The sequence below is a fragment of the Dipodomys ordii genome, unplaced genomic scaffold, assembly GCF_000151885.1.
Source record: "Dipodomys ordii isolate 6190 unplaced genomic scaffold, Dord_2.0 Scaffold46, whole genome shotgun sequence".
In the NCBI taxonomy this organism is placed as follows: Eukaryota; Metazoa; Chordata; class Mammalia; order Rodentia; family Heteromyidae; genus Dipodomys; species Dipodomys ordii.
The window spans coordinates 11,107,682-11,122,995 of NW_012267262.1; the positions used below are offsets into that span (position 1 = coordinate 11,107,682).

A 15,314-nucleotide genomic window follows, 5' to 3' on the forward strand; every position below is an offset into this window, starting at 1 on the left:
CATATTTATTTTCTTTCTTTCTTTCTTTTTTTTGTTGGTTGTGGGGCTTGAACTCTAGGCCTGGGCGCTGTCCTTCAGCTCTTCAGCTCAAGGCGAGCGCTCTACCACTTGAGCTACAGCACCACTTCCGGTTTTCTGGTGGTTTATTGGAGATAGGAGTCTCACGGTCTCTCTTGCCCGGGCTGGCTTGCCCGGGCTGGCTTTGAACCTCGAACCTCAGATCTCAGCCTCCTGAGTAGCTAGGATTACAGGCGTGAGCCACCAGCGCCTGGCTTGAGATCCATATTTAATAAGCTATTTTTCTTGAAGAGTACACCCATGTGTTTGCAACTAGATGTCTAGTCAAGTTCTGCAGTTTTACTGATTAAAGTGATATGGAATTCTTGGTTATGAGACTATCTAGAAACTATAAATGTCTGTGGAAGTTCCCAAAAGAAAAGTGCCAGAATATTTGCAAATCCTCAGCCAATCCTTGAAATGTACATACACAGGAAAGAATACAAAGCAAAAATGAAAGGCTGAGAGAGTTGAATAGCTGTCTCCACTGATAACTAGAAGAAGCAAGTTAGAATTTGAAATCTACCTGGTTAAAAGATCTGGATAAACACTTTGGACTTTTCCATTATGCTTTAGGACAAAAACTTTATCCCAAGACTAAGGGATTTACTCTTAGGTAAAAAAATTAAAACTGAGTGGGGCTCACGCCTGTAATCCTAGTTACTCAGGAGGCTGAGATCAGAGGATCACAATTTAAAGCCAGCCTATGAAGGAAAGTCTGTGAGACTTTTTTTTTTTTTTTTTGGTCATGGGGCTTGAACTCTGGGCCTGGATGCTGTCTCTCAGCTCTTCAGCTCAAGGCTAGCACTCTACCACTTGAGCCACAGCACTACTTCCAGCCTTTTCTGCTTATGTGGTGCTGAGGAATTGAACTCAGGGCCTCATGCATGCAAGGCAATCACTCTGCCACTGAGCCACCTTCCCAGTTCCCCTCCCTACCCTCACCCCAGGACTGTTATCTCCAATGAGCCACCAGAAAACTGGAAGTGGAGCTGTGGCTCAAAGTAGGAGAGCACTAGCCTTGAACAGAAAAGCTCAGAGACAGCACCCAGGCCCAAAGTTCCAGCCCACAACTAACAAACAACAACAACAAAACCCCCTAAAACTGATTTATCATAATAGTATAAAACCAAGCCTCATTGCCAAGTGCTGGTGGCTCATACCTGTAACCCTAGATGCTCAGGAGGCTGAGATATGAGGATCACAATTCAAAGCCAGCCCAAGCAAGAAAGTCCCTGAGACTCTTGTTTCCAATTAGCCACCAACAAGTTGGACAAAAGGCCAGAAGTAGAGCTGTGGGTCAATGGTAGAGCAGTAGCCTTGAGTACAAAGGGATAGGGGTTAGGCTCTAAATTCATGATCTAGGACTGGCACAAAAACAAAACCCCTAAACCACAAAGACAAAGTGGTCTTAAGTAATTCAGCTTCCTGTGAAATAGAACTCCACATTCTTCAAAAAAAGATAATAGGCCGGGCGCTGGTGCCTCACGCCTGTAATCCTAGCTACTCAGGAGGCTGAGATCTGAGGATCGCGGTTCAAAGCCAGCCCGGGCAGGAAAGACTGTGAGACTCTTATCTCCAATAAACCAACAGAAAACCGGAAGTGACACTGTAGCTCAAGTGGTAGAGTGCTCGCCTTGAGCTGAAGAGCTGAGCGAGAACGCCCAGGCCCAGAGTTCAAGCCCCACGACTGACAAAAAAAGAAAGAAAGAAAGAAAGATAATAGGAGCCACAAGAAAATGTGGTACATATATATAATGGAATTTTACTCATCTATTAGAATAATAGTACGTTATCTGCAGGGAAATGAATGGACCTAGAAAAAATTATGTTAAGTAAGTCAAACTCAGAGAGACAAATGGCACATGTTTTCTCTTATGCAGAAGGCTGATCTAAAACACAAACATACATAACAACATATACAGGGCTCTATGCATATACATACAAACAAACCAACTAAAGGATGGTATGTATACTTAGGGGAGAGTCCCAAGGTGTAACTCCCTTGAACAATTAATGTACTGTTTACCAAAATGTCAGGAAGCGTTAACATATTTTTGGGGGCAGGGCAAAAAGAAGGCACAGGAATGGAGGAAGGAAGGGTGAGAGTCATTATAGCCAATATATATTATATAAAAAAATGAACTACATTTCTTGTGCATAAGGATGGGAAGAAGAACAACAGAATGGGAGACATTGATTAAGAAGCATTGTACTCATAACCTGACTTTAAAAATAGAGCATCAGAGGCTGGAGATGGGGCTCAGTGATTGAGTACCTGCTTAACAAGCACAAGGCCCTGGATTCAGTCCAAAGTACCACCATAAACAAACAAATCAATAAAGAAAAAAAGAGCCTCAGCTGGACATAGTGGTACATGATTATAACCCTTGCTCGTAGAAGGCTAAGGAGTAGGATCACAAGTTCAGTGCCAACCTGGTCTACATAGTGACTTTGAGGCAGCTACATATAGAGATCTTAGTGGAAAAAACAACAACAAAACCAAAACATCAAGAGCCTCAAGTAGTCTATGGGTTAATATCAAATGGCCTCATGTCCATTTATTTAATTAGAACTCCAGCAGGGTTATCTTGTCACCTCTTTTTGTTATAAGAGTCTGATCCTCTGTACGAAGAGGGTTGCTCTTTTCCCACTGTATATACTTCTTCCACATATCGACTTGCTGAGCTTCTTGAGGAGTATTCTGAGGAGGCACTGAAGGAGCATTCCGATCCAAGCCTTTCATTACGGTCTCATATTCCTAACAACAAGCAGAATTCTTTGGTGAGCTGAGAACAACTTAGATACAGACTGGAGTTAATGAGATTGGAAAATTTTGTTAAAAACATCACTTGTAACTTGGCGCCGGTGTTTCACACCTATAATCCTAGCTATTCAGAGGAAGCTGAGATCTGAGGATCACAGTTTAAAGCCAGCCTCTGCAGGAAAGTCCATGAGACTCTTATCTCCAGTTAACCACCAGAAAACCAGAAGTGGTGCTGTAGCTCAAGTGGTAGAGTGCTAGCCTTGAGCCGAAGAACTCAGGAACAGCGAGCACCCGGGCCCAGAGTTCAAGCCCCATGACCAACTAAAACAAAAACAAAAAACCAACAACAAACAAAACAAAAACCCCCACTTGTTAATATAATCTAAAAACTAAGAGTAGAGAAAAAGATAACAGAATATTACACACCCCAAAACAGGTTATCAGGAATGAGTTAACAGAAACCCATGGGCTCTGTCTGCAGGATCTATGAGGGTCTCGCTCGCTCTGGGATGTACCAGTTGACAGAGCAACATGACTGAGGACATGTTGGCATAATGCCATCAGTAGAGAATCTGTTTTTAGAAGTATTTTATTGTAAATACACCATTTTCTCAGACAGATAATTATTAGTTGATATGACGTCAATTATCTATAATTAGTTATCATTACTTAGGATTGCTAATGAAAGAAAATATCAATATTCATACAAGACAGGAAAGGAAAGCTTTGCTATACATAGCACTGATAATCATTAAAGTAAGTGGTCTGATAGAATTCCATACCTTTGCTACACGTCTAGCATTCATGTAGTCTCTACTCCGATCTTCAATCATTTTTTTAGCTAAATGAATATTGATACCCTAAGAAAAAAGCAAAACCATACATTATTAATTTCTTGGAAGTCAATTCCAGGGATTAAATCTAGGTGCAGTGTGTGCTGTGCAAATAGGCAAGTGTTCTGCCACTAAACCACATTTCCAACCTGAAAAAATTATTTTTAAGTTGAATAATTATTTTTTATGAGCTATCAGTGGTTTTTATAAATCACAAGTTTTTTAAAAATAGGAAATAATTTGGCAAGGGTCATTATTTCTTATAAAAATGTTACTAATACAGTATAGCTTCATCTGGGTGAATAGTCATGATTGGTCGGTCTATCTGTCTGTCTATCTATCTATCTCTCCTTTTGCTAACTAGGTGAGCACAGCTTAAAAAGGGGCTACAGGGAGCAAGGTACAAAGGAAGGGAGGGACAGTGAACTCATGCTTAGCAGCTTTCAGTGAGTTGTTGAAGAATTCCTGCTTCCAGGACCTTTTTAGGAGGTCCATGAGATTTAAAAAAAAAAAAAATTTGTTTCTGGTTGTAGGGCTTGAACTCTGGGCCTGGCCCCTGGCCCTGAGCTCTTCAGCTCAAGACTAGTTTTCTACTGCTCTGAGCCACAGTGCCACTTCCGGTTTTCTGGTTGTTAAGTGGAGATAAGAGTATCATGGAATCATGGATGTTCTTGCCTGGGCTGGCTTTGAACCCTGACACTCAGATCTGAGCTTCTTGATTAGCTAGGATTACAGGCATGAGCCACCAGCATCCAGCGAGATTAAAATATTTTTTACTTAAAACAGTATTTGTCTCTCTTTCTCTCAAAAAATACAGTGAAGTTTTACATTCAGTATCATAAATGATACAATTTAGAAGCAGATATGAAAATTTGAGCTGGGTATGGTGGCTTATACCTGTAATCCTAGCTACTCAGGAGGTTGAGATCTCTGAAGATGGTTTGAAGCCATCCCAGGCTCCAATTAATCAACAAAAAGTCAAAAGTGGAAATGTGGTTCAAGTGCCAGCCTTCACCTAAACAACTAAGCAAGAACAATAGGCCCCGAGTTCAAGCCATAATACTGGCACACACAAGAAAAGAAAATTTAGCTGCTTTCTATTCAGACATTAAAAAGGTTTTCAAAATTATACTCAATGCTACCTTGCTAAATTGTTTCTTGTTTTGGAAAATACTTGCTTTTGATGCTACTTAGACTGAAATGTAAAGGGCATATTACTATTACTTTTAAGTGAACTAATAATAAATACAGAGATTTTTCTCAGCTTTAACTTCTAACATGAACAAACTCCCCAGAGACTATCTAACATTGATACTCAGGTATCTTATATTAAAAAGGCTAGATTCCACAAATTCACAATGGAAAAAAAATAAAATGTCTTGGCTTATCATAGTAAACTATTCTGGCTTAATTTACCTCTTCATACTTGTTATAGTCTCTCCAGAGCTGTTCGATGTTGATCATTGGATTAACACAACCTCGCTGATAAACTCTTCGAACAGCTGTTATCCTCTGATTTTCTGCGTAAGACCCAACAGCTTCCCTGAAATTGGATGACAAATGTCACCAATTATATTATAGCTAATTCTAAATTAATTCTATGTATAGTCAATATTTTAACTATTTTTATTTATTTTTAATTTTAATTTTTAAAATTTTAAATGACAAAATTACTCACACGCCTTTTAAGAAATTGATGTAATCCACCCAAATCTAAGAAATAAAACAAAATGTTAGTATCTTTCTTGACATTTTCAAATTTGTGTGTATATTTTAATTTTTCTAACACTACCTGATAAGACATAATTTCCATTCCAATTTTATCCAGTGCAAAGTCATAAGCTTGAGCCATTTTTTCTCTGAAATATAAAGACACATTTAAAAATTTTTGTTATAAAAATATATTTACAATGAAATGTATAACTTCCAATCATATGATTAGAATGTCTGAACCTTTGCAATAAACAAAAATTAAAGGCATCTTTGGAAGTTATATGAGTTCTTTTATATTGTACTTGTCAAGGTCATTCATTTGTTTACTTTGCTTGCTTTATATACTGCTTATGAGTTTATCAAAGATAAAGCCCATATCTTATTCAGTTTTATATCCTTTAAGTTGCCCAGTTTCATACCACATTTAGATGTGGAAATAGTTCTCTCAGTAAGGGGTAGGTAAGTTATACCTGAAGCTCTATTACATTGGAAGTAAAATTGAGGGAGAAAGAAATTCAATATAAAATTGAGAGAGAAAAAAATAAAATAAAATAAAATTGAGAGAGAAAATACTTCAATACTTGTAAGTATAATCAGAAAAAATAATAGAGATAGAATTCTAATCATAGATATAATTTAACTTTGGTATATACAAAAATAGTATCTGAGAAGGTCCACTATTTAGATTCAGTAAAGATAGGCAGCAGCTAGGTAATAAAGCATCCTGGGAAGTCAGCCAGCTACACAGCATGTGCTTTAGTGGCACACTGCAACTATAACCTGACAAGCAAGAGTGGTGCCTGGACAAGTATGAAGATAGTTTTTGAGAAACTTTATCAAGCCTGTCAACAAAGTGCTTTGGTGTTGCAGATCCACAGTGCTTCTGTATAGAAAGGCATGGCCGATATAATTCTAATGCCAGACGTTTTCTTTGAAGCACTTTTGCTAATTTCCTGGAAAACCTAAGTTTTAAATCTCCTCATGATGTCAAGAAACAACAGAGTTAATGAGGAACTGACAATATGCCTGGAGATGATTTGCAGTCTTTTAGGATCTAGATTTTATATTTAATAAGGGGAGGAAAGAAGGGAGAGTGATAGCGTTTCATGGAAATGTCAATGAACTCTCCCTTGTATAACTAACATATGCTAATAAAAATAATCTTTAAAAAATAAAAAAGATCCTGATTTCACTTACTTGTAACTTGGTAGTTTACCCTTTGTTTCGCGAACATAGGAAAGGTAGCACTTCCATAAATCAATGTGTAAAACCTTCATAAGGCATCTCTGAAATAGCTTTAAACATAAGAAAATATTATCAGAATTCATAAAATAAAATTCATGTGTTGCCTCACATTGGTGGTTTACACCTGTAATCCTAATTATGCAGGAGTCTGTGATCTGAGGATGATGGTTCAAAGCCTGCCCAGGCAGAAAAGTCTGTAAGTACTCTTAATCTCCAATTAGCCACCAAAAAGCCAGAAGTTGAGCTGTGGCTCAAGTGGTAGGAAAAAAAAAAGTAAGGCTGGGATGTAGCTCAGTGGTAATGCGTTAGCCTAGCAACTGCAACGTCCTGGGTTTAATTCCCCATAAAAAAATCTGAATAGAGGGGCTGGGAAGGTGGCTCAGTGGTAGAGCACGTGCCTTGCATTGCATGAGGCCCTGGGTTCAATTCCTCAGCACCACATAAGAAAAAAGAAAAAAGCCAGAAGTGGCGCTGTGGCTCAAATGGTAGAGTGCTAACCTTGAGCTGAAGATCTGAGGGACAGCGCCCAGGCCCAGAGTTCAGGCCCCACGACCGGACCCAAAAAAAAAAGAAAAAATCTGAATAGAATTTTGGGGCTGGGAAGGTAGCTCAGTGGTAGAGTGCTTGCCTTGCACACATGAGGCCCTGGGTTCAATTCCTCAGCACCATATAAGCAGAAAAAGCTGGAAGTTTAGCCGGGCGCTGGTGGCTCACACCTGTAATCCTAGCTACTCAGGAGGCTGAGATCTGAGGATCACGGTTCAAAGCCAGCCCGGGTAGGAAAGACCCTGAGACTCCTATCTCCAATAAACCACCAAAAAACCGGAAGTGTTGCTGTAGCAAGTGGTAGAGCGCTCACCTTGAGCTGAAGAGCTGAGGGACAGAGTTCAAGCCCCACAACCGACAAAAAAAAAAAAAAAAGTAACTCAGGGACACAGTCCATGCTCTGACTTCAAGCCCCAGGATTAACACAAAAATAAAAAATAAACCCATGTACCAGTGAATAAAACGCTATAGTTACAAAAATCCAGAACCTTTTCAGGAACTAATTTCTTTATAAAAGACAAATAACAATTTCCTGTTAGTTAAACATCACTCTCAAGCTCAATGCCAGTGGCTCATGCCTGAAATCCTAGCTACTCAGGAGGCTGAAATCTGCGAATCACAGTTCAAACAAGCCCAGGCAGGAATGTCTGTGAGACTCTTGTCTCCTATTAATCACCTGAAAACTAGAAGTGGTGCTGTGGATCAGAGCAGTAGAGCACTAGCCTTGAGCTGAAGAGCTGAGGGACAGTGCCCAGGCCCCCAACAAAATAAAATAATTCTTGTGCTTTTGGTTGTAGAGCATACTTATTTTCTTTTTTTAAAATTCCAATCCTGCATAAACAAATACATAATCCTCCTTTTTGAGCATTTCTATGAATATTTTTAGAAAGTTAAGAAAGCTGAATGTGTACAATTCCTATATAATCACTAACAGCAGTTAATATTTTACTATCTCTGCCATATATGCACCTACATCTACATAAAATCCTCAGCATAAAACTCGAACTATTTTCAGAGAACTCACCTTTTCAACTTTGTCATAATTTTTAGCTTTAATCTGAAAAAAAATAAAAAAGAACATTTACCATTATTTTTTAAGAGTATCAAAGAAATTTATGATTTTTTTTTATTTAACCAATTTTTAACCAACCTTGTACTGACTCTTCCCTACACTTTTTCTGTTGTCATTGTTCTTTAAAAATCAAGTAATAGAGGGCCAGACATGGAGGTATACAATTTAATCCCAGCTACTAAGATGGCAGTATAGGAAAACTGCAATCTGAGATCAACTCAAGCTGAGTCTCCTGGGTTTTGCCCAAAACTAGTCTTGGACCAAGATCCTTCTACCTCCACCTGAGTGGATGAGATCACAGGTGTATGCCACCATGTCTAGGTTATTAGGTGAGATTGGGTCACTCATATTTGCCCAGGCTGGCCTTCAATCACAATCCTGAACTGCCTATCAAATAGCTAGGATACAGGTATAGTTACCATGCCTTTCCTCAGACAGTTCTGTCCTCTTAAGGAGGATAATTTCTGCAGTTTTCTGGCTGAAGGCTGCTGCAGATGAGGATTTTTTTTCTTTTCATAGCTCATTCTTCCTCCCTGGAACTTATAAACTTTCACCATCTTAATCTTCAGTGTTTTTAAACTTTATATGTGAACATAGGTGTCTGCTTTTCATTGTGTAGTAAGGCTTAGATTCACATTCTGCCTATCCACTTCACTTCCTTTTTCTTCATCTGAGTAAAGGAGTTAATTTTACCTATTTTGCAGGCTATACAGAAGATTCAAGGAGTTCTTTTCTTTTTTTTCATTGTGAAAATACTGTACAGAGGGGTTACAATTACATGGGCAAAGTTATGAGTGCATTTTTTATCAAGCATTGTTGCCTCCTCCTTTGTTTCCCCTTCCCATCCCTTCCCATTCTTAACCCCCCCCCACCCCGCCCATAAAGGAGTTCTTGTCTGGCAAACGAGCACTTGGTAACTGTCATTTATCATAAGCTTGGAATTCGGTATGCCCTTGAACCTATAAACTTGCATCTTTTTCAATTAAAAAATTTTGGTTTTACAATTATAGTCCCCCTCTCCCATTTTAGAAGTCCCATTATATACTGCAGGTCTGCTGCTGCTGGTTCTATTCTCAAAATCAGGTTTTTTTTGTCCCTTGTTTTACATTTTTGTTCAGATTTAAAAAACATGTCTACTAGTTTCTCCAGGGTATGAAGCATCTGTGTGGCCATTTTCCTTCACTTAACCTACTTCTGTATTTGGTTTATATGTTAGCCAGGCACTGGTGGCTCACACTTGTAATCCTAGCTACTCAGGAGGCTGAGATCTGAGGATTGTGGTTCAAAGCCAGCCGGAGCAGGAAAAGTCCATGAGATTCTTATCTCCAATAAACCACTCAGAAAACTGGAAGTGGCCTGTGGCTCAAGTGGTAACTGGCCTTGAGCTGAAGAGCTGAGGGACAGCACCCAGGCCCAGAACCCAGGCCCAGAGTTCGAGCCCCACAACCCGGTGTTGGAGGGGGAGAGGTTAATATCTCTTGTATAGTGTGAATCTATTACTCTGTTCTAGCAGTCTCTTTCTCTTCAGCAATTTATTTTGCTGGAGGTCTGTCCTGACAGCTTTAGTTTATATTCTTTTCTGTTTGCTGGAGCCTTAGGTGTACTTTTCTGCCTAGTCACTGAAGCTATGTTGGCAGTCCCAAGGCACAAGTGAGTCCCTTCTCTAGTTGGCAGTTGAGGAAAAGTTGTAGAGAGGACTTAACCTGCTTGGGTGATTGAGGGCCAGCCTGGGCTACATTCATGAGACTTTTTTTTTTTGGGTCCGGTCATGGGGCCTGAACTCTGGGCCTCAGCTCTTCAGCTCAAGGCTAGCACTCTACCACTTGAGGCACAGTGCCACTTCCGGCTTTTTTTTTCTGCTTATGTGGTGCTGAGGAATGGAACCCAGGGCCTCATGCATGCAAGGCAAGTGCTCTACCACTGAGCCACCTTCCCAGCCCTCATGAGACTCTTAATCTCAAATTAACCACCCAAAAGCCAGAAGTGGAGGTGGTTCAAATAGTAGACTGCCAGCCTGGTATGAAAAAGCTCAGGGACAGTGCCCAGGTCACAGGTTCAAGCTTCAGTACCAGCAAGAACACACAACACAGTTATGGTTGGCATAGTGGTAAGGGTAGAGGAAGAATAGAAAAGAAAAAGAGATTATACTACTATATCCAGGCACCAGTTTGTACCTCTAATCCTAACTACTCAAAAGGCTGAAACCTGGAGGATCAAAGTACTAAGCCAGATCAGGCAGAAAAAGCAGGCTGGAAGAGTGACTCAAGTGAGTGCCAGCTGGGCAAGTACATGGTCCTGAGTTCAAGCAAGCCTCCAGTAGAGACTATACTATAAAGTGGTGACATAACATAGCAGCTATAAGACCATTACTTAAAATATACCACTTATGGGTTTGAATTCAAGGCCTCGAGCTTGCTAAGCAGGGCACTCTACTACTTGTACCATAACCTCAGCATTTTTTTTTTTTTTTACTTCTGTTATTTTTCAGGCAGGTTCTTTTGCTTTTGCATGGGGCTGGCCTCAGATCACGATCCTACAATCTCTGGTCTCCCAAGTAGCTGGAACTAGAGATGAAAAATCACATCTAACTTACTGAGATGAGGTCTTGCTAACTTTTTGCCCTGGCTGGTCTCAAACCACAGTTCTCTCCATCTCCACCTCCTCAATAACTGGATTATGAGTGTAATCCAACCTCATCTAAAAATAATTTTATTATCAACCTGTTTGGAAGACAAAATTTGCAGTGTGATAAAATGAATAAAATGATTACACTGTATGAACTACTAATCTTTCCTAGTGGAAATGACATCTATTTCAAAGGACTGTTCCAAGGAATGAAAGTATGCCAACTAATAAAAAGTATGAATTTGCAGCCAGAAAGAACAAAATTGTTACCTAGCCCCACTTGGCAGAAAAGGAAAGATTGAGGTCCAGATCACATTAAAATCCATTATTAATGAGAGAAGTCGAGCACTCTATCTTCAACTAGCCTATTACTAGATTAATTTTCTTCTTAGAGTACTATCCTAAGTATTATTTACTATTGCTTATATAAAACATCTAATCTGTGAGTTAAATACTTACATATATTTAACATAGTCATGTGCACTTGAACAGAAACTTTCTATTCTATATAGATAAAGCTTAGTTTAAATTTTTAAATAAAAAAAATACATTGAAGGGGCTGGGAAGGTGGTTCAGTGGTAGAGCGCGTGCCTTGCATGCCTGAGGCCCTGGGTTCGATTCCTCAGCACCACATAAACAAAAAGAAAAAAGCCAGAAGTGGCGCTGTGGCTCAAGTGGTAGAGTGCTAGCCTTAGCTGAAGGACAGCGCCCAGGCCCAGAGTTCAAGCCCCACGAACGGACCCCAAAAAAAAAAAAAAAACATTGAAGTATTTTGTTCTGCCATCTGGAATTTCAGATTTGTCATTAATAGAAAATGTATCCAGTTAAAACCCATTACATGCATATAAATAATTTTGCAAAGCTTATAGTACATAGTGCTTGTATCCTTATTAAAATCAATGTCATGGAGTAGGTATGTAGGTAAAACAGCTGTAATGTAATCCCAGAACTGGAAAAGAAGAGGAAGGAGGTTCTTGGAGGTCTAATTAGGCTTACAAGAATCCTGTCACAAAACAAAAATTGTGGGGTGGGACCAGAGATGTGGCTTAGTGTTAGAATATTACTTAGCATTCATGGGGCCCTGGGTTAATCCTCAGCACCACGGGGGGTATGGATAAAATGCTATGCAAGTTTTTGTTGTTATTGTTGGTCCAATGGAGTTTGCACTCAGGGACTAGGTGCTGTCCCTGAGCTCTTCGGTTCAAAGCTAAAGCTCTACCACTTTGAGCCACAGCTCTACTTCTGGTTTTCTGTTGGATAATTGAAGAGTCTTACAGGGACTTTCCTGCCCTGGCTGGTTTTGAACTGTGATCCTTACATCTCATCCTCCTGAGTAATTAGGATTACAGGCATGAGCTACCAGTGCCCGGTGTTATACAAATTTCGTTGGTTTACATAACATTACAAAACAATGGGAATGTAGCTCAGTGATAAAGCACCTAAATAACATGTTTTAAAGGCCTTAGCACCACTTTGAAAAAATCATCTTTGCCTTAGGCAACTGTAACCCCTTTATACAACTACTCGATAAAAACGGTAATATTGAAAAACACCAAAAAAATTTTTTTGGGGGGACTGCAGTTTATAGATTTAGTAGTACTGATCTAAAAATAAATTAACATTTATTTAATACCTGCTAATAATATGTGTGTAAGAGAGAGACTGAATAATGAAATACAAATACTTTATATGGTATGGTAATAAAATGATTTTTTTCAAGATTTATATAATGTGGAGATGTGATTTTCATAGCTAAAAAAGAATAAAATTTGGGATTTTCAATACTAATTCTCTAATCTATCTATCTATCTATTTATCTGTTTGTCTGTTTTTTCAGTGTTGAAGATCACATCCTGTCTTGAACATGCTGGGTGAGTGCTCTAATACTGAGTAACACCCCAGCCCTGACATCTGAATTTCCTGTTATAGCAGGAATTTTTTGAATTGCAACTTCCTAATAATAATTCTTATTTTACAGAATGGTAAAATGACTTAAAAAATGTAAAGATTGGTTAAACATTACATTTAACTAGATTCAGACAAGTGGCTATTTAGGGGATAGTAAAACAAATATAATACATTCAAAAATATAGATGATGTCTTCCTTATCCTTATTCTTTTTTGCTAGTATAGGGGTTTGAATTACTTAGCTTGTTAAAGTGCTTGACCACTTGAGCCATGCCTTCAGCCCTTCCTAAGCCTTTAACACTTAAAAATTTTTGAGCCAGGCACCTGTGGCTCACGCCTGTAATCATAGCTACTCAGGATGCTGAGATGTGAGGATTGCAGTTCAAACCCAGCGCAGGCAGGAAAGTCCATGAGGCTCTTATCTCCAATTAACCACCAGAAACCTGGAAATGGTGCCGTGGCTCAAGTGGTAGAGAGCTTTCCTTGAGCTGAAGAGTTGAGGAACAACAACCAGGCCCAGAGTTCAAGCCCCATGACCAACCAAAAAAAATATTTTTTTTTCCCAAGCTCTTAGTCACTTCCTGGGAAGTAATGGGTCACCACTTGTCTTTTGGAATGAAAACTGGGGCTGAACAACTATTGAACTGTTTACTTTCAATGGATTGCTTAATTTTATAAGTTCAAGGCTAGCCTGAGTTACTTTCATAACAAGACACTGACAGTAGATTAATTACCCACCAAAAAATCAGAAGTGGAGCTTTGGCACAAATGGTAGAAAACTAGCCTAGAGTATAAAAGCTCAGGGACAGAGCCCAGGCCCCCAAGTTTAAGCCCCAGGAGCAGCAAATGAATTGCATACCTACATTCCTAATTTGCTCCTTTTGAAGCTTTTTATTTATTTTTTTTATTTTTTGTTTTTTTTTTTGTGGGTCATGGGGCTTGAACTCTGGGCCTGGGCGCTGTCCTTCAGCTCTTCAGCTCAAGGCGAGCGCTCTACCACTTGAGCTACAGCGCCACTTCCTTGAAGCTTTTTAAAGCATAACTTTTATGCAACTTAGGACAACCAACTCTCTGCTACTTTTCCAAAAAGTTTAGTCTTTTTTTTTTTGGGTCCAGTTGTGGGGCCTGAACTCTAGGCCTGGGTGCTGTCCCTCAGCTCTTCAGCTCAAGGCTAGCACTCTAGCACTTAAGCCACAGCGCCACTTCCGGCTTTTTTTTTCTTTTTGCTTATATGGTGCTGAGGAATCGAACCCAGGGCCTCAGGCTTGCAAGGCAAGCGCTCTACCACTGAGCCACCTTCCCAGCCCCCAAAAAGTTTAGTCTTAATCCTGAAAACAAATGTAATTCTAAATATAAGCTTATTTTCTGTACCTTTACTTTTTGTCCCCACTATTTTTTGTCTACTTTCCAATCCTCTCTACCTTGAAAACTATGTCACTGAAGACTTAAGAATATAGTTTTTAAGGAATGAGAATAACAATTTAGAAGAACATCTCAAGATTTACAAACAGATTTCTAGGTTGCTGAAGTGGTTGCAGCACATTCTTTTTCCTACCCACTCTGGGTGGGCCCGTGCAGGAAAGACTGTGTTAGACTCTGTCTCCAATAGATTACTGCCCTGCCCCCCCACATCAAGCTGGCAGCCGAGCTGAGGCTCCAGTGGAAGAGCACTAGCCTAGAGCAGAAGAAGCTCAGGAACAGCGCCCAGGCTCCATGTTTAGGCCTAGGAACAGAAAAGAAAAACCCAAAAATGTGTCTACAAATAAAACTTTCCACATGTTTAATTAACATTAGTTGCATAACTTATAAGTTATCTTATAACTCCTTATAACTTAAGGAGTCATGTTAGTATAGGTGAGGCTAAAAAAAGAAAATTGATAACTGTTAAGTTTTAGAAATGTCCATTTCCTAATTTTTCCAAACTTTATTCCTTCTATAATTTATATTTTTCTTACTAAATACACATATAGGGGCTGGGAAGGTGGCTCAGTGGTAGAGTGCTTGCCTTGCATGCCTGAGGCCCTGGGTTCGATTCCTCAGCACCACATAAAAAAAGAAAAAATGCCGGAAGTGGCGCTGTGGCTCAAGTGGTAGGGCGCTAGCCTGGAGCTGAAGAGCGGAGGGACAGCGCCCAGGCCCAGAGTTCAGGCCCCACGACCAGATCCAAAAAGCAAAAAGAAAGAACTAAATACATATATAAATAAGGCCGAGGGCATAATGCTTGCCTAACATATGAAAGGACATGGATCTAATCTAGCATTGTAAAAAAGAAAATAAACAGATATAAATATAAATGCACTATCTACATGGGTGTATATATACCAATGTACAGTTAATAGGTTAACAAAACCTGTAGACAAATTTGAATTCCTCCCTTTAAATGTCAGCAAATTAACTATCAAATATGAGTGGAAATTACACCACCCTGTGTATTATAGTTTATGATGGAAATTAAAATGTACTAAAGAGAAATATTATCTTTAGGTCTATCTTTAGATCTTTCTTTTTACTAAATAACCTTCCACTTTTTTTTTTTTCCGGTCAGTTG

The 15,314-nt window shown here is 39.4% G+C and overlaps 1 protein-coding gene across 1 annotated transcript in view; it reads right to left on the minus strand.

The window, feature by feature from the left end:
* The window catches only part of Cstf3 (cleavage stimulation factor, 3' pre-RNA, subunit 3, 77kDa), an 83,010-nt gene that overhangs the window by 22,095 nt on the left and 45,601 nt on the right, over positions 1–15,314 (minus strand). The window contains exons 4-11 of the mRNA XM_013019555.1: positions 8,186–8,218; positions 6,568–6,665; positions 5,450–5,516; positions 5,336–5,370; positions 5,074–5,200; positions 3,607–3,684; positions 2,656–2,818; positions 1,849–1,853 (exon numbers count right to left, since the gene is read on the minus strand). Coding sequence (XP_012875009.1) covers positions 1,849–1,853; positions 2,656–2,818; positions 3,607–3,684; positions 5,074–5,200; positions 5,336–5,370; positions 5,450–5,516; positions 6,568–6,665; positions 8,186–8,218 — 606 coding nt within the window. The remainder of the gene's footprint in view (positions 1–1,848; positions 1,854–2,655; positions 2,819–3,606; positions 3,685–5,073; positions 5,201–5,335; positions 5,371–5,449; positions 5,517–6,567; positions 6,666–8,185; positions 8,219–15,314) is intronic.